This window comes from Manis pentadactyla, chromosome 17 (genome assembly GCF_030020395.1).
Source record: "Manis pentadactyla isolate mManPen7 chromosome 17, mManPen7.hap1, whole genome shotgun sequence".
Lineage (NCBI taxonomy): Eukaryota > Metazoa > Chordata > Mammalia > Pholidota > Manidae > Manis > Manis pentadactyla.
In genome coordinates, this window is record NC_080035.1 from 9793326 (window position 1) to 9819728 (window position 26403).

Sequence of the window (26403 nt, forward strand, 5' to 3'; positions counted from 1 at the left end):
AAACTTTTAAAGGAAAAGTAGGTTTAATAATATAGAAAGGAATCTGACCTTTCTATAGGAAAGTGACCTTTCTAAAGGAAACTGATGTAATGGATTCATTGGTTAATTTTTCCTGCTGCCAAAGGAAAAGAAACTAGGACAAATAATGATACTGTGAGGCTTTCCTGGGGAGCCAGAGAGGGAGCAGAGGGGATCCACCTGAGGCCTTCACTCAACCTGCTCCTTATATGAGATTTTATGAAACTGTGCCTTTGGGGCTCTGAATTTTGAAAATTTCCTCTATAGATATTAATGATAACAATGGTTTATATTCATACGTGTATCCTAGGTAGCATGTCATTTCATATCCACAAGAATATTTCCATGATCAACAAAAACAAATCAAGTTAAAGAAAGGTTAAGTTAGGTTGCCTCAAGTCATATGGCTCCTAGGGAGATCTGGACTTTGAATCGAAACCCTACGTGCTTAGCCTCTAAACTCTTCTCCCTCTCGTGATATACAGAAAGTAGCGTGGGTAGAAATTCTTGTTTCTTCTCTACTTGCCTGAACTTTAAGTAGGCTTCAAAGACAAACTTACTGGTTTTCCCACCCCATCTAAAAGACCATACAACTGACTGCATGACTCTCTCCTGGAGGACAATATGCTCTGCGAGCTGTAAGCAGAGGCTCCCACATGCCGGCTCTCTCTCTCACCACAGAGGAGACAATTTTAGGGTGTTAATGGGGTCCACTCATCCTCATCTTTCTCGTTGCTTCCCCAGTATCTCCAGTGCGCCCGGGCACAGTGGGTGGTCACGAACTGTTGGATTAGTGACTGGCTGACCAACCTCTGGCTTGACAAGTCATTAATGATAGTGTACATAGAATCCACATATTTTCAGAGCTATCCTAAAATCCCCAATGATTAATAAAGGAAAGAGATTCCATTTAGAAGAGAAGCTACCAACCAAACAAAGCTTTCCCAAAAGACTTCTCACCGTGTAAATAAGCCCTCGTGAGAACTGAATCTGTATGTCCCTACAACTCTTAAAGTTAGCACCCCCAACTGGTAATTTCTTTAATATCATGTATTTTTCCATTGTTTACATACGTAAACAAATGTTTTTCATTTGATTACATATTTATATGATTTCCCTTTTTTTCTGGTGAAAATGTTGCTTCATTCAGACCTGTCCCTTTTCTACTCTTCTAGGTGTTTGGGTTCCGAAAGAGTTTGTTTGAGGTAAAAGTTCATTTCCCTTGATATGGTGTGACTTACAACTGCCGGTGAGGGGACATGGATGCTTGCGACGGACCGAGGGCGGATGTGATTGACCAGGTGGCACAGCACGACGCCGTCCATGAGTGCGGCCCCCAGGTCTTCATGCAGGCTGACCTTGAGTCTCATCTCGATGCTCTGAGGGGACAAGGAAGGGAGCCAGTGGCTATCGGGCAACAGAAGGTAAAATACAGTCACGAGCATCTATGAACTGACATATTAATTTCATTATGCAGAAGGATATAAACACCTGAAAAACACTGCCATTACTCAAATCTTTTCAAAAGATATTAAAGTAAAAATCTCCTCTGTAGAAAGACACATTCAGATATGTCTAAACTTTTTAAATAGTTGAATGAAAGGAATAATGGAATAACTTCTTGAGTTCAATGTTGCCACCCCGTTGACAATACAAATATAAAACAAGAATAAGTTGACCAACAAAGGCCGTATCTGACTGGTTCAGGAAGGCTCCAAGGGGCAGAAGAGAGATTAAGGCATGCTTTTCTCTTAGACTACGTTTTAGCAGAGAAATAGATTAGAATTTTGGGAGTTCCAGCTACTGCAGCTGCAAGTCTGAGATATCTGAGGAAAGAAGGAAAATCCGTGGAATTCTCCACCGAGTGATTTCTAGTCCCAAGGACCTGAACTATCTGCCTTTTTTCATCCACTTTTTAGATGTTTATTTTACATATAATACCCAGGGATTTTAGTTGTATTTAGTGGGAGGAATATGGAAAAGTAGGTTCACTCCATCTTTGCAGAATCAGAAGTGGAGAAATTAATTTTTTTAATTCAATTACAGATTTCTGCTTTACAATAGAAACTCCTTTTAAATGGATACTAGACCAAGAAAGGTGCCTTAATTTGGGGATCTGCAATAAATGAAGCTCTTAAAAATCAGTGCATGAACAGTGTCATATAATTCTTTCAAAATTCTTTCCAGACAACCAATTTTTTCAGCATTCTTTCCATCTCTTATTTTACACCATAAATTAAAACATAAGTGATCAATTTAAGATAAAATTATATCACTGTTTGAGAGGCATATCTCAGCTTCTGATTTATGTTCAGAAAGTTCACCTCCCAAGTTGGGAACACATCCGAGTGTGGAGAGCTGACTTTCTTCACGTGACTGCTGTGCCACCTACAGGGACTTAGAGTGGTGGTGAGAGGTTTTTGTGTTTTCAGTATTCCCGCTGACTACCTGCTAAACCATATATAAGGTATCCTCTACAACAACAAAGATGCGGACCTACCTTAATTTAACTTTATTTATAGGCTTCAATTTTCATTTGCAGAGCTCATTGTTATCTGGAATTGTATGCTTATTTGTTTCTTTCGTATTTACTATCTCTTCCCAATAGACTACAGGCTTCCCAAGAGCAAAGACTTTGATTCTCTCCTGTATCTGTCACCTGAAATACTGCCTGACGCAGACCAGCAGTTAGGAATCATTTGCTAATGAAAGGAGAAAATACAGCATAAAATCTATGTCCTCTAAAACGCCTTCTTATATTCTTCTAGAAGAGTTCGTGGCTATGGTGCTTCTCTGAACATAAACAACTTCCATAGAAATTCACTATGTGCTGACTTTGATTACTGATACTGATACTGAAGGGTCGGTCTCTGGCGACCGACCCTTGTACTGCTATTTGACCTTCCATGTATTCATGTGAGATGTCCCCAGAGATATAAAAACCATGATGGCAGACAAATACCTACAGAGCACTCACGGGGAGCCGTGTGGGGAGACAGATACAACAAGGGATAAGGCAGCTATGCCCCTGCCATCGCCAGGCTCAGAATCTTCAATGAACACCCAACCCAAGACTCTACCCCTTTGTAGGAACTCAAATGGTTTGCCAATTGATTAAAAAGTTCTGACTAGTTTGGGGTACAAAAGGAGAGTAACTATAAACATCTTTAAATGAATGGAATATTAATAAGTAAATGAATGGCAGTGCATTGTTTTAAAGTATACCTGAATTGAAATGATAATAGCCCTTATACATATGTAGTAAGTATTTCTACTTACATTGTCTCATAATTCCTCACAAAACCCCACTAAGGTTGATAGGAACCATTTTTTTTTAATACATGAAATAAAATGAAACTTAGGGATGTGAAGTGACTTGCCTGATATCAAGCAGTCAGTGGGCGACCTGGTTAGATCTGAAACTAGGTCTGTTTGCAGTGCTTCATAGACTGTTTTTTAAAAAGTAGAATGCTGCTTCAATTCTGAACCTTGTCCCTCAGCTATATATATTTCAATTCTATACTATTTCCTGGGTACCTCACGGAGTTGTTCCACCAGTTCTTTTTCTTCTCTCATCTGCTCCATTTTCCTCCGAATTGTAAACTGTGGGTCTATAGATTCCAGATTTCTCTGAGGTCTTAGAAACACTATAATAGAAAAGAAAAAAAGTCTTTATGGAAGGCCTTCTACAGGCTGTCATGGAGGACGATTCATAGTTAAATTAAACAGATTATTTATTTATCCCAAATCATTCACTTAACTACGCACAGAACTAAAGAAATTCTGACTTCACATAGAATGCTGGACTCAAATATTTTAAAATTTATATTTCAAATTACACTTGCTTGTGCAGACTAACAAAAGCTATACTTTTTGGTGATAATAAACTGGTGCAGGGAAGGGTTTCAGTCATCCTTGGAACCATTCCTTGTCACTTCTCTGACAGATGTCCCTTCTCTCTCATTGATCCGCTCTCATTCTAAATTTTCATTTACACTTGGAGTTTCACAATCCTCTCATTAAATTCAGATAATTTATTTTCCACGAGAAAACTCTAGAATTGCTTTACATGTTAAAATAAGCACAGACTAATGTTTTTGTCAGCTAAAATTCTTCATAAGCCTGAGTTAAGAACTAAGTGATGATACATGATATAAAATATTTGAGTGTGGAGTGGAAAAAACTCTTCCTCCTGTCAGGTCACTGACACTGTATCCAGAAAGTTAGCTCTTTAGAGGTGACCATAGACTCCTTTTAGAAAAGTTAGCAAGATTAGCGGCAGCTTAAGAGATCATCCTTGGCTTCAGGTCCTTAAAATTACAACCTCCAAGAATGGCAGCTAACGATGCTGATCCCTTTGCAGGGAGGTAAGCCTCTGGCTCACAGGGAAAATGAATGCTCTAAACCTCTACAGGATAGTGTCTTTTAACAACTAATAAAGAAGTTACAAATTATTCACATATAGCAGAGTAACTATAGCAAGAGTTTTAACCAATTTTTGTTTTGATACAAAGCCCAGAGCAGATTCAAACTTGGATTCATTTCTTCCTGCAGATTTTTATCCCATTAAAACTGTCACTTTTCCATGCATGCAGGAGGGGCCAAAAAGCTGTGAGGAGCTGTGTTTAGTTGTTCCTGCCCCATACACTTTCAGATTGTTTTGGGGGGTGGTTTAGGGGAGCCCTTTGGGGAATTTGGGGCAGAGAACTCCAATTTTAAAAATTAGTACCACATAGAAGCCTGCACCAGTGTACTGCAGTCCTCGCAGTTTCAACCACTGTAATTTAAGTAATGTAGAGTAAGAAGGTTATGCAACTTTTATTCTATTCTGACAAACATGGCCTATGGGCCACTTCAAAATCTAATCCAATGTATTAATTTAAAAAAATTAAATATGTCTTAAAAACATACCTCAAATAAAAATACTTGAGTCCACTCCATATAATCAATTACCCCATGCTCATCCAACTATATCACTGTAATCTCAATTTGTATCTTTGGACCAAACTCTAATAAATGTCTTGCACTATACTTCTTGCAACTCAGTATTTTCTTCCTAAATAGTTGTAGGTTACTTGAGTCAGCATTCTGATGCTCTATGGACAATCAGAAATAAACTCTTGACTTACAGTCAGTGAAGAAAGAGGATGGTCGAACATATACATATAGTACCTTCTGAAACCTCAGAGAGGAGACCCCTCGGTCGGGGCATCTGCCTCAAGTCACCCAGGGAAGTCACAGCCAAGAACAGCCAAAGCATGTCACCAAGGCCCACAGAAACAAAGGTAAGACCGGCAAAGGAAGTAGAGAAGAGAAACTGGGCAGAGACAATGAGAGGTTCGCAGAGCAAAGGGAAATGAGGAAATAATTGACAGAACAGCAAAGCATGGAAGAAATTGGAAATGAATTAAACTTGCCTTTAGACCACATAGAGCACAACAAAAATATCTACCCATTTAAACATAGCAACCAGAAGAGATATATACTAAAATGTAAAATCTAGAAATAATCCACACCCTCAAAGAAGTCAAGCAAATTTACCAAAAAAGTCAAGGAATGTGGGCAGAATTGAGCCATACACACGTTGGCCAGCAAGAGGCGCCCCAACACTGTTTGAATAAATCTAATGTTTTCTTTGGAGGTTTTATTTTCCTTTGCCTTTTTTTAAGGGCATTCTTATCTAATACAGCATGTTTAATATTTTCAATATGTTTTTATTGGCAGATTTCTTTCTGAATACAAAACTATCAGGAAGTTAAATTAACTGTGAGCTTTTGTTTAACACCACACAATTCAAGTATCTCTTCCCTGTTAGAGCCTTATGTGAGATAACAAGATAATGCAGTAATGTCTGGATTTTAATTTCCTGGTGATAGCATTTCATCTTAAATTCTTGAATGCCTTAAAAATACAAAATGCATGCTTTGATATTTGCTTTATGAATGTTAAGCAATCACAGTGTTAAAACACATTTGAACTGTGTTTTTTAAAATGAATGCTTCAAATGTACATAAAACTATTGCAAACCATGACTATAATTCAAGTAGTTTTCTAAATGGATTAATTATTGTGGAATATATGAGAATTTAAAACAAACTCCTTGGGCTAATAATAAATCAAGAGAGCACATAAGTGCTTGCCTATTTTGCTGGGTTTGTTGTTAGGACAGAATAATACTAATGGGACCATTATGGTAGCTGTGATTATCTTATGTACAGCTTTTCTTCTCTTTCCAAGTCATATTTAAATAATAAATGCAGTGACCAGCCTGGATTAAAGCTTCAGGAAATTGATCTACGGAAGAATCATTTTGGTTTTTCCTTAATTTCATATTAATAAATTTCACTAAACTTCCTTCCTTAATTCAGGGGAATAAAAGTTTAACATGAGGCTACAAGACAGTATTACTAAGAGGTGAACTGTTACTTGTTCTTCAAATCACATGCCACCCTGATTAAGTGTAAATAAGAAAAAAAGAGGGACAAGAGAGCAGAGTGAGCGAGTATATGAATGGTTGTGCGTAGGGAGAGACAAGGAGGTAGGTAATTTAAGATGCAGGAAAAAATTAGTCCTGCTTACTGCTTAATTACTATATATCAAACTTCAAAGAACCAAAGAGATGATTTGCTCATTTCTGTAGTTTATTTAGCAGAAAAGACAAATTTCTAACAAAGGCCCCACAGGGAATGAATATGCTTAGGCAGAATATCAAATTCATTCCTGCAGGTACAGGTCAAATTCCACCGATTTTTCCATTACCTCTACCTGTTGCTTCACTTTTCTCTTCATCCTCATCCCTAACCAGGGAGCGATCTGTCTACTATGAATGTACAAAATTCTTTTACCTCTGTCTCTCTCATCACTTTCTGTCTTACAGTATAGATGTGTTTTTCTCCCTTATGACTAAGAATTTACATCTGTTTCCAATATGTATTTCTGTCCCACCCCACAAAACAGTTTGCTGGGTGAATAAATGAAACAAGTGTTTCAATAACTCCCTCATTCAACAATAAGTCCATTTGGAGAGGATCTTTGCAGAGATTATCCTGCCCTAATAATCAGTCATCTGAATTTTTCCTGTGTCGAAAAAATCTAAATATTAGTTTTCAGGTATGAATGCTGTAGACTCTGAAATTAGTTTCACCAAAGCAGAGATCTTGTCTGTCTTCTATGGATACTATGTATAGATAGTAACAAGCATCATGCCTAACACATAGTAGGCACTCAAAGGATATGTAAGGATGTACACATGAAATCATTCTCTAATTGTTGTAAGAGTATCTTTCAGTTAAGCAAAGAAAGCCCGCTGTTCTAAAAATTGCCTGAAATGCTATTTACTACATAAAATATGCTCTTAGTATAGAAATTACCAATCTAAATTATTAACCTTTATTACTTAAACTTAATTCAGTAAAAGGAGATTTCTTCTCTGTGAGCACATTAGGTTTTGAAATTTAGCTCTCAATTTCTCCTTGAAAGAACCTGGACTGGGTTTGATGCTTAAGATACACAAATTTAAGGGCAAATAAGGTGGCTTTGAATAAACATCATGGGTTTTCAATTCAGGCAAACAAGAATTAGAAATCTGACTAGTGCATTCATTTATTTCTGGTGCTCCAAAATGAATTGGATATAATCTCTGCCCTCAGAATGCTTAAATTTCCTCTCTATGGTTCTGGGCAGTTTATTTAGCCCAGTGGCTTCCACTTACTTGAATATAACATAAAGAACAGTAGAAGTATAATCAGTGTGCAGACTCCATATAACACCAAATAAATTAGCATCTCTGAGTGTGGGGCATAGATTGGCATGCAGTTTTTAAAACACTCAGGTGACTCTAATATGAAGCCAGAGTTAAGAACCACTGAAACACCTCTCACAGCCTCAGTGGGGAAAATAATACCAATATGGGCAAGATTATTGTAAAGAATTAGCAAATGTCTGTAAATTGGGCCAAAATGCCTATGTCCATTCATTCATTCTCCAGTGATAATTTAAAGATCAATTTTAAATAACTACCAATTAGTTGCAAAGAAAAAGAGAAAAGTGAGTCCAAAGAAGATGGGAAGGGTTTTAATTTCAAAGTGAAGGGGAAAAAGCAAGAAAGATGCAGAGAATTAGTCAGGCACAAGAGCAAGAGAAAGAGAGCAAACGCTGCTTTCAGGTCAAGAACAGCCGAAGCGGAGCTGCCCCAAACAGCCCCAAGCCTGGGCGGACCTACTCACAGGCTTTTGCTTCCTCCCCTGTCACCTTAACGGGCAGGACTCTAGGACTGTGGGATTCAAGCTCCCAAGGATCTGCTGGCCACTTTACCATTTTTCATTTCTTTGAAGAATGAGTTTTAGAGAAAACGGGGACTTAAAAATGAAATATATTTGGAACAAAATATTGAGAAGAATTTAAATAAAAGGGTATTTAATATAAAGCAAGACAGCAAACAAGGTATAAAAATGTCAACCTTACAAAAAATAGTAACGAAACAACAGAAACGAAAGACAAGTTATATTTATGCTGTGTTGAGTTGGTAATAAGATGCCATTTACTTACAAAGGTTGAGATAGCTACAGAGACTGGATAATGGAGAAAATATGAGGAAGCAAAACTGATGTGGTAATCAGCTCTGAAATGCCGAGAGGCCACTGAATAAGGTCTCTTAAGAGGAACAAGTAAGAACAACATAAAAATGTAGGCTCTGTTCCCCTTGCAACATTAGCTCTTATGCTTATGGATACATATAAAGCAACTTCATTAATTTAAAAAATGTACTGGAAAATGTATGTATTCAAATCATAAGGCAAAGTTTAGCATGAAGAAAATGAAGATGCCTATAAAAGACCAGATCTGCTGCCCAAATATTTGTAAAGAATATTTCTGAATAGAAAATTACCTCTTGTGCAGGCATATTATAGACAAATTGCAAATACGGATAAATGACAACCACCAAATCTGATGTGATTTAGCCAAATGAATATTGGAAGCAATCACTTTATTTTTATCGTGGCACCATGTAACAGCTAACACACAAAGCTCTGGAATTTTCACTCATACAAAAAAATACCAAACAAACATTGCAAGGTTATTTTATTTTCGGTAAGATTTCACAGTGATTCTTTTCTATGGAAATCTGAGAATTTTTAATAAAAAGGCGGCAGTCTGGCTTAGTACCTTACATAAAGAGCTCTCAGTAAAGAGCTGAAGAATGAATGTAGATCCAGGGGAGAGTTAGGGGCCCTGGGCGTGGCCTCACCTCCACCGCGGGGAGCAGTGTGGCTCAGGAAGTCCCTTCCCCTTTCTGGTTTTAGTTGGTTCATCTATATAGAAATTCTACTGCTACATAAAATGTCTAGAACTTTCCCAGCTTAAAAAAAGAAAAAGAAGTCCTTTGGTTTCAGATATCACTCCTAAGGAAATACCAAATCACACATAAATCTTTCATCTTAGGCTTTATTTCCTTTAAACACCACCAGGCCCATAAATAGCCATGCTTTCTGAAAAACAAAAATGCCTCTCCCTTCTTTTTTTTTTATTTTTTAGTAAAGGAACAGTTTATCAAGAGGTTTCCATTTAGTTTTCTTCAACTTCCAGAATTTAAAACAGGATATTTATAAGGGGTGGACTGGGGGCTGTCTTCTGTTTCACTGTTGTTTGATTATACTTATTTTCAGTTAAAAATATTTAGAAATTTATGAAATTATGTAAGTCCTTTATAACTAACCTGCCAAAATATATATTATCCTTCTACATTAAGGAAATTGGAAACGTATTTCTGGTTGAATTTTGACCAGAAATCACAGCAAATATTTAAATATATTTGCTATGCATTGTAATATAACAGATTTAAAAAATATTATTGGAAAATTTATCTTCTTATTGTGTTTGAACTGTTGGTATACTATCTCACATCTCACTTCCTTTCCCAATAAATAATGCTCTGTTTCATTTAACATTCCTTCAATCACTTTGTAGTTGGAGTAAAATGTTTAAAATCGAACTAACATATGGAGATTCAGCTATGTGTGGCATGTAGATCTAAATAATTACATTTATTATATTTTAATATTTTAGGCTATTTAAGATACTTAAAGGCACCAAATTAAAAGACAGCTACATAAATCTTTAGTTTTTTATTTGCACATTTGATTCTCAAGCCAAGTTACTGTTGTTGAATATTATAGAGATGACCTTCCACTCAAAAAGGCAGAAGGTATCAAGAGTTAAAATGTGCAAATAACTTGTAAAAAAAAAAAAAAAAGGCAAGTGATTTCTCTCCATTTTTAGAAATTTCTTGATGTTAACATTATTTCCAGTGCACCACTCATGGATCAGTTATGGTACATCTTAATTACCTTAAAAATCTCCTATCGTAAGCATAGATAATAAAAGTTCAAACTCTAGAAGCACTTTGTTTGGATGCAGGAGCAAGCAGAGATGATCCAAATGTGCAAACCCCAAATTTCTGTAAACAAGCAAACCAACTCAAAAAACCCAAGCAGAAGAGGTAAGAGAAGAAATTATTATAAAGTCCTCCCCAAATTCAGAATATCCAAGATAATTAAACATAGGCTGGCAAACTGCTGGAGAACAACCCTCATGCACTGTTCTGGACTTCACTTCCCAGGTTTACTCATTATTTCTTAAATCAGGCATGCAGGTGAATATACTCTATCTTCAGCTGCACAGAAATGTTTAGTATATTCATTGGCTTATTAATGAGCACATTGAAGAACAGGTACAAAGCCACCTACCATTGTCACTGTCTCCTTCAGATGGAACACTGTAGCTAGAGTTGTCCCATGTCTGTGCCTGTGTAAGTTTGTTGAAGGAGATAGGAGGGAGAGTGAGGGCTGGGTCTGCAGGAGAGCAAGAGCCAGGCCACGTACGGTTGCACAAGGACCAGGAAAAACCCAAAGGGCCGCAGCATTTCACAAATGGCATAAGGATTGTATGGAAATGAAGCGAATTTCACAATATGGGATTTAATTTCAAATGTACAATACAGTAGAAGAATGAAAGATGGCGCATGGAATAAAAAGAATGATAAAAACTGAGTGTTAGTACTTATCAATCATATACTCTGCATGCAGTTAATATCGTTAATTTAACAGTTCCACAAGCCCACAGATTTAGAGTACTAATGAATCATGTCAGCAGAAAGACTTCGCATAGATCATGTAGGTTAAAAGCAAAAGATATACCAGATACCTTTTTCAAAAACCTTCTAAATGACTAACAATCTTAGCGAATATGATTCACAAAAAAAAATCTGGTTACACAAAGCTTAATATGTATAAATATATCTATTATTTAGACATGAACTATTATAGAATCAGTGTTTAACATCTGTGAATTTTTTCCCAAGGCAATGTAAAATTTATCTTTAAAGACATCTGTAAGTCCACTGGCATGCTTTATTCGTAGCTGAGTCTAGCTAACTCTCTGCCCAACTTTTGACACACAACTCTCAATACTGTCTCCAATATTGATCAGAATAAAAACAATTTTGGACACTAACAGAGTCTCTTTTACTCTTTTAACAACAAATCTAATAAACTAAGAGATGTCAACCAATTTCAAGCACTTTTGAGCTGGTCATTTATTAAGTGACAATAATCTCTTTTTTTTTTGCACTAAATAGCCAGATAGTAATTTTAGATGTTTAGGAAATATCTACACAATTTTTATTCAACCATAAGGTAGGGTCACTAATATAAATGGACATGGTTCTGGGAATGAATATTTGGATACATACAGTTGTCTTTGTTCGGAGAGAAACATAGAAGAGGAAAAAATGTTTCTTTTGAACCAAAGCTCTTATTTCAACTTGCTGATTTGAGCAGTCTGTTTTTATTTGTAACACAGAAATCACATAAATTCATATACTTAAACTTTAAAATAAAAATTAATTGGCTTTTAAAAGTCCCAACGCTATTCCTTCCAAAAAGAATTTATTTAAAATCTTAAGCCCTTCAATTAGGATTACTGTATATATTATTTTCTAAAAAATGTGAAAATATATACTTTGAAGTTTTAAATTACCAAATAAAATTTTTAAAAATTCCCAGGACATAGAGCTAGTTTTATAAAGTTCCAACATGCCACTTGATGTTCCTTAAGCTAAATCAGCATTATTTACAGCAACCAAACTCCACAAAACTTTCAACAATTGGGACGATTTCCACCTCGTTTAATCAGCATTATAGAAAGGCTGGAAGCTTGGAGAGGAAATTATCTTTGTTTTCTGCTACTCAAATACCCCATTTATTTTTCACCACTACAAAAATCTGACATGGTTTAACAGTGCATCTACAGTGTTGATAAGCCACATTTGGACTTCATTAAAAGGAATTAAAAAGTCACTGAGATAGTATTACAACTTAATTATAAACATGAGAATTCAAAAGAACATTGTTTGGAGATCCATTCAACTTGTAATTTTCTCAATTATAAAATATTTTTAAACTATGTAAAACCCGCTGTAAGGACTCGGAGAAGCCTATAGCCCAGTGTGAGTCCTCAGCACGGAGCTTTCATAACTCTCCCGGTGAGCCCACACTGAAGGCACGGAGATGTGTCTGACGGACCTCCATTCCTCCCAGCACATACCTGAGACCATGGAAATGGAAGCCCAGCCCAGATCTGGTAGTATATCAGTTCCATAAATGAGGAGGCCAGTCATTTAAGCTTCTTTCATGCACAATTTGGCTTTCTATAAAACATCTACTGACCCTTGCCGCATCCAAGCATTTTCTGAAATAGCCGTGTCTTACAGCCTATGCAAACTGCTGAGAAATCATTATACTTGGCCACTTGTTACCCATTAATCAAACTTGCTCCAAAATGAAAACACTTCCTTTATAAAAGAATCACCTTTGGTTTTCGCTATGGATTCCCTTTTTTTCAAAATATACACATGTGCAATTTGTACTGCTGCCAAAACTCTTTACTGAAAAACCCAGGAAGATCTGAGTTCTTTACTAGCTTTGGCTTACAGGTCTGAGTCCTTTCTTAGCATTTAAAAGCATTAGTAGTGAGTGTTTACAAAAGACTGAAGAATCAAAAATATTAAAACAAAGATGGATCCAAAGGAGGTAGATAGTGCCAGAACTTTTGAGTACATGGAGAAATATGAAGAACCAGATTTGTCTATACATAGTCCTTCTTTTTCAAATCACTAGTTATTCTGCACATTGCTATAGTGTATGTTTGTGAATATACTAAAAATAAATTAAAAGAAAGTAGGTAATATAGCAGAAAGGCTCTTTAAAAATACAGTGACTCCTGACCAGTCACGTGTGCCTTGAAATGTTCACCCTGTTACATGAGGAAATACACAGACCCTATTAAGGCTCAGAAAACAAACGAAGGATGTCTCAGAAAAGAATCACTGTCCAGAGGCTGCTTTTGAACTCTACAGTAGGGCACCAGGAACCACAGGGGCAAAGGACTAGCTTTTTATCTTCTCTGGATAAAAAAAAACTTCAAAGAATATTTTTCCCCTGCTTCCATGCCCATCACCTTTCTCTCTCTGCTCTGATCCAAAAGAAGGTAAGACATCTATTACTGATAACATGTACTTAACAGATGACTCATTGAAAGCAAGGTTCCAAAATGTGGCTTCCCCAAGCTGTAGTAAAGCTCCGAAGCCAGGGCTCAAATTCACCAGAATTGGCAAGGCTGTTTGCCCAAAACATACACATTCAAAGGGCTTTTAAAGAGAAACCACTGAGTTGTTACAACTGTCAGAGCACTGAGGTTTTCATTTACCTGATCGAGGCTTCAGGCCAAACGGAGCTGTGCTGTTGCTGGTAGGAGAGACTGCAGGGGAGCTCTCTCTAATCTGTGGGGTCAGAAGGAAAGGGATTTTTTTTTAGAAAACTGTAACAGAACTATGCCTGCTTCTTTATATTCAAGGGTTATCATAAAACCACTACCATTTTGCATTTGCTGTGTGATAAGTCCTGACTAAAAAATATGATAAACCTATTCATCTTCACAAATGTTTTAAGAAGCATAATTAATGGAATGTTGTTCAGTCTTTGATTTACTCATTATAAAAAGTTTATAACCATGCAAAACTGGAATCCTTTACTGCTCCAGAACAGATGTGTGCCTGAGTGTGCAGGCATACACACACACACACAGGCACACACTCACATCCACCTCACAAGGGGCACGCATGATGAAGGATCTCATGACACAATGAGATGAGGGAACGCATAGCCCTGAACAGAGGTCTCATCGACAGGAAAACCATACACGGAATCATTTATGAATAACAACATATTTTAAATGCTGCCTATCTGAGCTACTTTCACTTTGTTTTCTGTAAAGACGTTCCAATATTTTGCTTTCAAAATATATCTTTTAAAATTAATCTTTAATTATGGATAGGGCCAGATAGGGCTATGATAGCTAATGCGAGAGATTTCCCCAGAGAATCTGCAATACGATTAACCCATTAATCATGACAGTTTTTGATTATATATTTCTGTAAAAGATATTCTAGTTCAGGCTTCACAAAATACCTCAGCTTTCATTAATCTTCTGGAAATTTACCTCATTTGGAGAATACTCGTTCCCATTACTCTCTAATGTTAGATCATTTTGCACCTTAAGGAAGAAAAAAAAAGCATGGTATGTTCCATTAGACTGTAAAATCATTGAGACAAGAACTGCATCTTTCTTACTTCCATCACATCCCTGGCACACAGGCACACAATGAGTACACACTGAATTAATTAATTAGTGCATTAAGTAGCTAAGTAGGTCATACTTACATTTTCTTAAAACATGCAGCTGTATTCACAGAAAAATATAGCTCAAGTACCATACAGACTAGGAAAACAGATTTCCCAGAGCAAATTCAGTCCCAGCCACCTGTGAACATCAGCTTGCCTTGCTAGGATCAGGCCATCTGCAGGCTTCCATGCCCATTTGAACTACAGGCTTTTAGAAATGGTCCAGGGCAGTTTCCCAAATACACAGAATGTCATTAGGAGCTTTTAATAAATACACACACCTGGGCTCCTAACTACCTGGGAAATTCTTATGCTGTCAATTCAACATCAGTTTGCTTTGGCAATAGGCAAACTCTAGCTTATTTTATCCAGATCTGCCTTCTTTATATGGTAATCAAGAACCCCACTAATCTTCCTAAACAAAATGTTCGGTGACAGCTAATATAAACATCTTCATATAGATTACACCAAATTACTATACATCCTATTGTTGAGGAATGTTATTAAGAAGTACGCCCAATTTTGACAAATCCAAGTGAAAAGCAGATTTTTAGAAAATGTCATTAATTTCCCTGCCCAATTAAATGGCTTTGTGAGAACAGCTGATGAATGAGTAACTGCAGCTTCGATCCTCTCTGTAAGCAACTCCTTCCTCTAACTTTTCCTGTTCTCTCCCCAACACGTCCTCCATTCGAAATTATTTACACATGAAAATGTAATTTGCAATTCTTTCTGAATGGATGCCAGTGCTACCAAATTTGATGTGGACAGTCATCTCACGTGCGTTTAAAGTCAGGTGATGTGATGTGCTCCCAGTTACAAGCCAGAGGTCACCACCGTGGCCTCCCCCGCTAACCGGGCACCACTCATCCCTCAGTGTGTCTGCCGCTGCTCCTAGCCTCACGCTGCCATGCCCCACACAGCCTCCTGGGAACGATCCAAATGAAAATCTAGGTTTCCTTCCTTCTCCTTGAACTCTCCATCCCTTCTCCGGCCTCCCAGAGCACTTAAAACACTTGGGATTGCAGACCACACTCTTCTCTAAGGTTTTTCAGTATCTAGGTATTCGCTCCTCCACAATTTTTAAAATTCCTTAAAGGTACAGGCAGCTTTGTCTCCATCAGATCCCAGTCCTCAAACGAGGCTGAATCCAGCACACGTCCTCAACAAACTCCGGCGAACTGATGCAAGACTATGCTAAAGATACTGTTTTCTTCGTAGGTGAGGTGGAGGAGAGAACATAAAAGTAACCAAATTATAAATGAGGATCACATTTAAGTTCTGCATAATAATTAGCACAGGCCTTGTTCATCCCCTCCTTTCACTTCTTTTCTTCCTTCTTGGGACTTCCTTTCCTCATGAGAGACAGTTCTTTCCCCCTCCCTGTTTAAAATCATGGCGACATGTGTGTCATGGACAAAGAATTGCCCTACAGAAGGAAGATAATGAGTAAGAATTCCTTACACCAAATGTGAAACTTCATTCAACCAAAAAGGGGAAAAAAACCTAAAATAAACATAAAGCACTGTGAATAAGACATGGGGTAGAGATACTTTTTTCTAGAGGTTTTGTGTCTTACTGGTACTCCTGAAATCATGCACACAGGTGGGTCTCTCTTTTACTAGAGTCAAAAGTGGGTCTGCTGCAGGATGTTGACATGGTTTTAAAGTACCTCTTCACTGGCAGCTAACTGGTTGCAAGGTAAAAGTAGGACAGCAATTATATAGCGGAGAAATCAGGTTAAAACTCAACTGGGTTTCTAATTATTAAAACCAGTGAGGACCAGTTAGACATAGTGTACCTCCAAATTGTGATACCCTGAGAAGAACACATTATTCCAAACAAGAATGTAGAATTTCAATCTACTTATGAGGAAATATGAGGTATTTTTGTCCCACAAAATAAGGGGCATTCCATGAAAAAAAGAGGAGGGCTATATTCTCTAAACTTTCAAAATCATAAAAATCAAAGAAAGGTTAGGGAAATGTTCCAGAACAAAGGCAATTATAGATACCTGACAACCAAATGCAATACTTGCCACTAGACTGGATCCTACACTACAGGGAAAAAATGCTATGAAAGACATTAGATCAACTGAAAAATTTAGACTATGGATAGTATATTAGATGAGACTAATTAAAAATATCAGTGTAAATTTATGGAAGTTGATAACTGAAATACAGTTTTGTAATATAAAATCCCTATTCTTAGAAAACATATTGAAATGTTTAGGGTAAAGGACTATGAGGTATGAGTCATACTCTCAAATGTTTTAGAAAATAACTATGTGTGTGAAGAAATAGAATAAATGATACAATAAATGTGGTAAAATGTTAATAACAGGTAAATCTGGATAAAAGGTTGTAACTTTCTGTTAACTTTTGTAGAATCTATTACTATTTCTCCAATCTTCTTTAAGTTTAAATTTTTTTCTAAATAAGAAGCTTTAAAAAAAAGTGGGCCTTCAGAGAATCACAAATAGCACTTCTCAAAAGGAGAGTTTAATGGAATCCACCCAGGGCATCCTGCAAATGAAAGGCCCCCTGATGTCCCACTGTTGAGTAATTCAGTGATATCTCCACCCGGGGAGGAGATGGGCCAGTGATTCTCTAAGGACCACATCGATAACAATATGAAGTAATAAAGTAACAGTCATAGAGAGCATTACTAATTAATCCAGATTAATTACCAGAGTCGGTGCCCTGGACTGTGAGACCCATCCCAAGTCACAGAAAATGAAGGTGAAGTTTAGAGGGGTCGCCCCTAGTTAGCATGTCTTTGAAATGGGACTGAAAGGAAATATAATTCCATGTCACTGAAACCATACTCTCCGGGAAAAAGGCTCTTTCGATTACAATTTTTTTTCCCCCTCATTCAACAGAGGCTTAGAGTGTTAAGAGTTTGAAACTGCTTTACTACAGTACAGCACAAGTTCAGACACCTCAGGGACAAAATGAGCTATCTTAAATCTACCCACTAGAAAGAGTCGAGGTAAGCTGCAACCTGCGCTGTGCTCCCCAGCCGGCAGCTCAGACCTCTCTCTCCGTGACTTCTTTGGGACCATCTAGGCTCATCTCCAGATTTATGTCAGAACTGCTGGATGCAGCCACTCAAACCTCCCCCAACAAACCTCCATGCTCACTCTTTCCCCAAACACCCACCCATTCTCTCTGCTATATTCTCAGGCCTCTCAGGCACTTGCCAAACCTCGGTTCTTCTCTTTCAAGTCTTTTTGCTGCTGTTTACATTTGGGCAATTCTAAGGCTTCTTTCTTGGCTCTGAAGTCTGTGCTGAGTGGTGGGACCTCCAGCTTCTGACACAGAGGAGGCTCCCTAGGCCTCTTGGTTGCATTTGCCTAACTCAGCAAGACTATCTGACCAAAAATTTAGGGAATTTAATGGGAATTGCCAACTCTCATGTTTAATGGAAGGTGAAGTGTAATAGAGCACGAAAACTAAAAGACAGCTAAATATAAAAAACTTGGAAAATAGATCTTGAACAAAACTGAATATTGGTCTCACTAATGAACATTCACCCCCATGATGAGCTTTAATGATAAAGGTGGCCACCATGCCACCGCGGAGCGCTGCCCAGAGCACTGGCTGAAGAGCAGCCTCACCTCACACACCGGGGGTGTCTCCAGCTGCACCGGACCACTGCAGGAAGGGGAAAAAGGATACAAAGTGAAATTTAAAGCATAAACATTTCAATGTAAAAAGAAACAATATATTCAGTTATAGAAAGGCCAACATACTTTATTGCAGCATCTTGTAAATCTAAGGTTTCTGCTGATTCCGTAGGATAGAAATTTACAACACTTCTGTCTGCAACATCTGTGCTTATTCTAAAAAGCAGGGAAAAATAGATATTAGCAAGTTTATTAAACTTGTAATAAATGTCACTGCTCTTAGTAATATTTAATTGAGAAATTAATATATTAAATAGTTATGCTTATCATTAGGATTAAGTAAAGAAATGTTAATGACAGAAATTTCAAACTACATAGTATTTTTCCCATGATGTGCCAAATTTAACATAATTAATATAATTTTCTAACTGCTATTGGTATCAAATCCAATTTACTTGAAATATAACAGTAACTTCAGTGTGTGTATATATATATATATACACACATATATATAATAGTATATATTTCAGTGTGTATATATATATATATAAAACAGTAATATAGTCATAATATTTTATTCTAGTAGCACACACTAAATTTTATTCTAGAACTTGACTACATTACAGAAGCAAGTAAACTGGCTAAGTGTACTGTATTATATGTATATGTACCAAGAACATTTTATTTTAGTAAGAAGATCTCCCCAAAATACACTACTACTCTCACTTAAAAAAATAAGAATACATAAGCAATTTGATATGCTTTTTTACTTTCGAAATTGTCTTACAGAGAGTTTCTGAGTTTCTACAGCTTTAAGAGTGCAGTTTTTTTTTATAAGACCTATAAAACCAGGAATTGCTGTTAAGTCATATAGAAGTTACAAAGCTATCTTAAAAGGTTGGGAGGTATTCTTATTATGCATGTATCTATTGAAAATGCTACCAAGCCAATAATCAGAAATCCTTAAGAGAAGAAATCAAGGTAAAGGTAAAATAGCACAGCAATATTCAATTCGGATGTTAAGGTTGTATGAAAGGTTAAACCTGTAAACTTAATCCTATAATCATCGGCTTAATGACAATAAAAAAAGCCTGGATCTATGAAATATGAGATACAGGAAAAGTGCAATATGTACGTAAAGTTTTTATTACTAATATTCAATTGAACAGCTAGAAACCAATGAGCTCTTGAAGTGCTCTCTCTCTATCAGAAACACAGGACTCCTTATTGCTATTATGTTGGCTCACAGAAACATTATAAAGTTAGAATTGTCCTATCCTAATAATTATTTCAAGATGAACAACAAAGATCTAAAGCAGCCAAAATAGTGGATTATTTCAGGGAGGAAATGAAATCTATATAAAGTTTTACAACACAATATAATTTTAAAATAGCACACCATAATATGTAAATCAACTATCACTTGGAAGGTTACTGAGGGCGGCTTTCTTCCACAATTCCTCAAACACCCACCATTCCGACTCACTCAACATCCTTGGTAACTCATTGCTTCTGACATTTCCAAGCTGAAGAGGAACTGCAAGATCTTCTGCTCAACCCACTTCTCACGACGGACAGGGAACTGAGGCCCAGAGCCGGGAGCCACCCCCTCCAGGTCCTTGAGGTCTCACTGCTAGGCCTCTGCCCCACATCCCCACACCTCTGCTAATCCCACCAAACCAGGCTCTTTTGCTCTGGGACTCACATATTAATCAACCTCAAATTTCTAAGAGAAGTTTAGAGAAAAGTGAGATAAAAATGTAAAAGGTAGAAGTAGTAAAACAATTTAAAGTCCTCACCACTCACTGAATATGATCACCAAAGAGCTACAACAGTGCCTACCACTGAAGATCTACAATATATGAAACTATAAGGAAAAATAATAATTTAGAAATACCTACAGAAAAATATCCATTGTAATGTATTTCCTTCCAGTTTTAATTCTTCTAAGTTTCTTACATGATTGGAACCTAATTCTATCTATGTAATTGGGATCACTCTTCATGCATTTTATATTCTTTTATAGAGAACATTATAATAATGAACGTTCTAAAATATATTGGAAAGTAAAAAAAATTTTAATGGCCACATTATATTCCATCTAATTAATGTACAAAATACATTTTAATATCTTCAAATTGTTATATTATGTTTTTTTTCTCTAAATATTTGTTACTAAAAACACCTTCCCCCTCAGTCTTTGTTCATATCTCTTTGTCCATTAGGATAAATTTACAGAATTTGTTTGAAAAGTTTATATATTTTTAGAGTATGGTTACATATTACTACTTACAGACATACAGACTACAGGGATGTCTTCTGGAATGGTTTTTCCTATTTACCCTTCCACTAGCAGTTTATATGTTACTTCAGATCCTTACAATCCTAAACGATAAATACTTTTTACCCATCTTACAGGTGAAGAAGTGCAGTGCAGAGAAGTTGTATGTCTTACTGAGATTAACTGGTGTTGGAGCTGGGTTTGGTACCAGTGTCTGGCTGAATCTAAGTCTGTTCCTTTCACCAGCCTTGCTGTGTTATTCCCCATTCCTTATAATTTCACACAAATGGGCACATGCATGTACACATACACACACATGCACACATGCTCTTTAGTCCTTGTTTCCCAGTCCTTTTTTCTTATTGACTGTCCCAGTTTAGGATGCTGTTGCTCTGGGAGGAGGGGGTTCCCCACCGGTTGCAACTTCCCTATGAACCGTTGAGACCGAATTAAGGCAAGGGCAAGAAGTTGGGGGCTCATCCCACCTTTATTCTCACGGAAGTAGGTCTCAGTCTCTCCTGGCTCCTGCACTGCTCCCTCCTGTGACCCAGCATGCGCTTAATCTTCTCCTAGCACTAGGGCCCCACAGCTTCCCTGTGTCAGCCTCCACCTCTCCTAGCTCTTCTCCCTCCAGGCTCCCTTCTCTGCTCTCCAAGCTCTCACAGCTCCCATGCCCACACCTGCTCTCTCCCCACTCTCCCTTGGCCCTTTCCTTCCCCACCCCCAGGAGGAACTCTGTGGGCGGGTCACTGGTGACTGGCAGACGCCTGACCCATTACCTACCAGGAACTCAGGAGAGGAGCAAATGAGTGTTTCCTCTCCACCTCTCCTCTGGGGTGGTGCTTCCATGAATGACCAGCCACTCTGTCCCCAGTAAACATCCCACAGAAGTGCCACAGGCTCTTATATATATACACAATAGGCGCTATTAAGGCCAGGCGGGAATGCTGATAAGAAATTTTCATTTTTTCTGAAGATGTAAAACTCAGCTCTTTAAAGAATATGCCCAAATTAGTTACTTAGTGATAAACCAGCTTGAAGCCAAACATTAGGAGAATTAGCAAAATGAATAATCATATTTTAAACCGTTACCTCTCTCTACACATAAAATAAAGTCTCAGATCCTCACCCCAGCATCTGAAGTCCTCCCCTGCAGCTACAAGCTGCTCCTCTGGTGATTCCGTCCTGGCTACACATCAGAAGGACTGACAGTACTTTTTAAAAAGTAGAGATGACTGGACGTCAGTCCCGTAGGTAGTGTGGGGCATCTGCGTTCCCAAAGGTCACAAGTGCCACTGAAGCACGGCCAGGGTGGAGACCATCTTCTCTGCCTGAGCTGTTCCAAGCTCACTCCATTCTTTTTGACATCCGTGCCTCTGCCTTAAACTTTTAATTCAATCCAGAATTTGCTTTCTCCTTGAAATTGCTAGTTATTGAAGAACCAGGTTAAATATCCCAACCTGCAGGAAGGCCAGTCCAGCTATCTCCCCTTTTCCATCTGGAACCAGGCATTCACTCAAGTCGATCACTTTCTACCTCCACTCCAGGTGCTTAAATCAATTACACTTACAAACAACTACTCAAGGCAATCTGTATCTGCTATGGTTTAAGTTCTAGAAGGCAAGTGCTGTACTTTGTTCATCTTTGTATCTCCCAACATGCATGATGTAGATCTTCCCCCACTCTAGGCATTCAATCAATGTCTTCAAAATCAAAATGCTATTCAAATTCATTGCTAAAGATCTTTGGCCATAGTCAGTCTGACCCATCATTATTCTCTTCAGGCCAGACCACAGTGATGGTGTTCATCACCTGAACTCTGGGACTCACTGACCACCCTTTTCATAAATTCCTGAAATGTGGTGTGACTTCAATATTCAGCATATCACAAGGCCACACCATCTCCATATTTAAAGTGCTGACCAGTTTACCAGAGATAAGCTTTGAATCTATATCTCTAATGATAAAGTAGTTATTAACTGATATTAGATATATTATCCTACAAAAAATATTCTGTCCAGGAGAATTCCTTTATGCTTAGCTAAGAAACCAAAAAATGTATCAACTCTATGCAGTGCCTATTACTGATAATGGGCAATTCAACTTAAAAACTATCTTGTAACCCAAATCTTTAGAAATATATTATTCAGCATATATTTGGTACCATCAGAAATAAACATGGTAGTACTTGATTAGGGAATTCTTTCCTTTTTGGAAAATCTCCCTGGTATTTCTATAAATCAGAGAATTAGCCTTTGAGCAATATATAATTGGTACTTTTACCGTATTTATATTTCAGTTTTCTAACAATTGTACAAAAAGTTCCCATATGAATTTCATAAAGGGTGAATGATTTTCATTAAGGGGTGGAGAAAGGGAAAACTGATCTTAATCCTTACAGATGTTTGGCTCTTTTACTTATAGATCTTGGGAAAACAGGCAGTTAAATGACTTTTCTTTGTTGGTGGTTAGACTGAGCCAAAACTGTATAAATATTTTTAAAAGTGAGATAATATACTCAGTTAATCAGTATGCATTATTTACACATGAAACCTAGCCCAAGGAAAGGCATGCATACCTATTAGGTTCCTGCAGCAAATCTACTGCTTCTCTCAGCTGTTCAATCATCTCTATGTCCATGTCGTGGTCTTTGGATGAACTTAATCTGCAGGATGAGACCAAGCAGAAGAATGAAAAAATGATCAGTCACTACAACATGAATATCATCTAGGTTTTCAACAGCAAACTGATAAACTCCATCTAACATATAAAAAAGATTTTGCCAAATTCAACATATAAAAATGGTTTTGGAAATTCAGCACTATAATGAAGACATGTCAGTACCCTGCAGAGCAGGTTGCCAGTGTAGGAGAAGAGCTACTGGGTGGGGGAAGCCCAGCTCTGCTATAAAGCAGCTCACGCAGTCTCAGTGCCCATGGGCCTCTGTCTGCTCATCTGTGAAATCAAGGCAATGCGCTTAGCTGGGCGGCTCTCAGACTGTGCTTTACTGAGTCCTGGGGAGATCCCCAGGGGAGCTCATCTAGGGGGTGGGGCCCTGTGCTACTTCTGGATCTTCCAACTCCAGTTCAACTAGCATGGCTGTTTTATTGTTTTCATATAATACAGGATTTCAGTTTGGGACAGCAGTTCTCAGTCCAGGTTCTTTATGATCATCTGTGGCACTAAAAAAAAAAAAAAAAAATGGCAGGCCTGCTACTCCCAGATAGGTCTGATTAGGCTTGGGCTTTTTGCTAAGCTCTAGAGTTGATACTGATTTACAGGCAGGGTTGGGAACAACAGATATAAGATGTAAAATGGGGTTTTCAAAGCTTTACATAGGTTAAAAACTTTTTTGGTTTATAATTCTACAATTCTGTAATCAATCTAATCCTCTCAGTATCACAGGGATATATCCAATGGATAGTGGTTAATATTGGACAGTACTTCAAAGGAACTTTGCAATGTTCTTATAGGGCAAGAGAGATTTGATTAACGGTACTGCTTTTCACTACAAACAAGCCAATATCTCTCCACATAAGTGGACAAACTTTTGAACAATGTAGTAAATGCTGACTAAGGCCTCAGGTTAAATGGAAGGTTAAATGGAAGGTCTAGACCCACATGCCAGATCAGGGAATATAAAATCCTGGAAACCAAAAATCTACTCTATGCCACATAGCCAAAACTCAGTTCTCATTGGAAATGGTTCCTTGTCTGATATATCACTCATACTGTTAGAAAGTAGACATAGGGGGGTAGGGGGAGAATAAAGCCAGTAAACCCCACTAGAAGGGACTCAAAGAGTTAACCAGATAAAACCAGAGAGCCAGGAAGGACTCACAGAGTTAATGAGTTAATTAGAGTTTCAAAGGCCAAGCGCAACTTGGTACCTCTGGATATTCCCCAGATAAAGAAAAGTATCAGAGCTCAGCCCATGTCTTCATTGTACCAATTAGATCACGCCATCGTAAAATCTACTTAGGCTGTAAAAAGGCCCAGCTTATTAACTTGATCTATGTGCTATTCTTCCTCTTCTTCCAGCCCCTTAATCAAGTAACTTTGTAACCAGGGAAAGAGACAAACCTCTGAAGTGTAAATAAACCTATGTAGACAAAAAATGCTGAGATCTAGGCCAACACAGTCACCTAAATAACCCTATTCTTAAGACAAAACTTCAGAGAAGTTATAAATTACCTGTACACATCATGCCTCACATTGACTCCTATCCAAAAAGCCCTATAAAACCCCAGGCCCTAAACCCTCAAGTGCACCTCATCTCTGAGGTTGCCCACACTCACCTTTCTTTAAGTGTGTCACTCTGTTCTACTCCAGATAAGTAGGGAGGGGCTGCTGAGAGCTCAAGGTCCTGTCGCCTGGGTGACCCAGACAGGACTGTAGCTATACCATCATGCTTTTTAGTAGCCTGCCTGAAAATCTCCTTTCTTTGCTTTGAGAAGTTCTCAGAACATAATCTCACTCAATCCAGAGCTCTGTGGCTCCCCCAAATCCTGGGATGGTGGGGGCTTAGTTCCCATGCTGTGCAGATTCAAGCGGACACTGGACGCCAGGTGACACTGGCTTTATTAGTTAACAAGGGATTTGCCAAATGCTGAGCAGGAGTCCAGTGAGCTTCCCTTTCCTCCCTCCATTCTTCCTTCTTCAAGTAAACCTAACTTTGCCTACCTTGACTCTGGCTGGCTCCTCCCCTGGACTATATTCAAATGAAACTTTGCCCTGCTTCACTACTGTGTCTCTACCCTTCAGTTCTTTGTTGTGGTGTGGACAAGAATTGAGCAGAACAAACTCAACCTCTAACGGTACCCTCCGCCATAAAGCTGGCCAAGTAAATCTTTCTATGCAACAGCGGAGATGGGATATCCAACTGGTATGAGATTCCTTGGGTTCAATCCCAGCACTCCATGACCTTGGGGCAAGATATCTCTCTGTGCCTCAGTTTTGTCATCTGTGAAATGGGGGAAAACAATAGAACTTATCTCAAAGGATTGCTGTAAAGATGAGTTACTATCTGTGAAGTATTTAGGACGTTGCCTGGCCCCAGGTGTTTAAATGTTAGCTATTATAGTTATTAGACTTAGGACCAGGACATGAGGGGTATGAGGTCTTCTCACATCATGAATCTGAAGGCTCTGGGTAAAGAAGCGGGACCAGGACTACAAATCACCTTAGATCCAGTTGTCAGTTTCTTCAGACAAATGGGGGCAAGCTAGAATCTCCAGCCTATAAATTCTATCTAATTTCCTGAATCACATTCTACCCATAGCCTCACATCTGATAAAACTCAAGGCTAAGGAAATGGTATGACCTGGCACTGCACTGTCCCAATACTGTGACAACAGTAAGCCTTTGACAGAGTGAAACTCACAAGTGCTTATCAATATTGTGGGTAAATATCAGCTTGCACAAAGCAGAGGACGAATTCTATCGTGACAAGACTGTCACTCTGCTTGAAACATGACCTTTACCAGGACAGCAGCTCCCCATCAGGCCCGCGGTACTCACAGCCCCTCAGATTGCCAGTGTGCGTCCTCTTCTATCCGCAACAGTTCCTCACAGTCCTCAGCCCGATCCTGTGGACAAACACACAGGCCTTCTGAGAGCCTCTGGCTATCAACTGTCAGCAGTCAAGGCCTGCCCCAGGCCATGTTCATAGCAGCATTATTCACAAGCCAGAAGATGGAAACAACCCAAGCGCCCATCCATGGGTGTGTGAATGAACT

The 26403-nt window shown here is 38.2% G+C and overlaps 1 protein-coding gene across 3 annotated transcripts in view; it reads right to left on the bottom strand.

Annotated features, from left to right (window-relative positions):
• The window catches only part of LRCH1 (leucine rich repeats and calponin homology domain containing 1), a 184115-nt gene that overhangs the window by 24793 nt on the left and 132919 nt on the right, over window positions 1-26403 (bottom strand). For 2 of the 3 annotated variants that reach the window (XM_036889680.2, XM_036889679.2), the window contains exons 10-17: window positions 26186-26253; window positions 23244-23330; window positions 18511-18600; window positions 18376-18412; window positions 14575-14628; window positions 13783-13855; window positions 3556-3665; window positions 1260-1397 (exon numbers count right to left, since the gene is read on the bottom strand). In XM_036889680.2, the coding sequence (XP_036745575.2) occupies window positions 1260-1397; window positions 3556-3665; window positions 13783-13855; window positions 14575-14628; window positions 18376-18412; window positions 18511-18600; window positions 23244-23330; window positions 26186-26253 (657 nt within the window). Of the gene's footprint in view, window positions 1-1259; window positions 1398-3555; window positions 3666-10763; window positions 10869-13782; window positions 13856-14574; window positions 14629-18375; window positions 18413-18510; window positions 18601-23243; window positions 23331-26185; window positions 26254-26403 lie in introns of all 3 variants that reach the window. The other variant, XM_036889677.2, reaches the window with a different exon arrangement.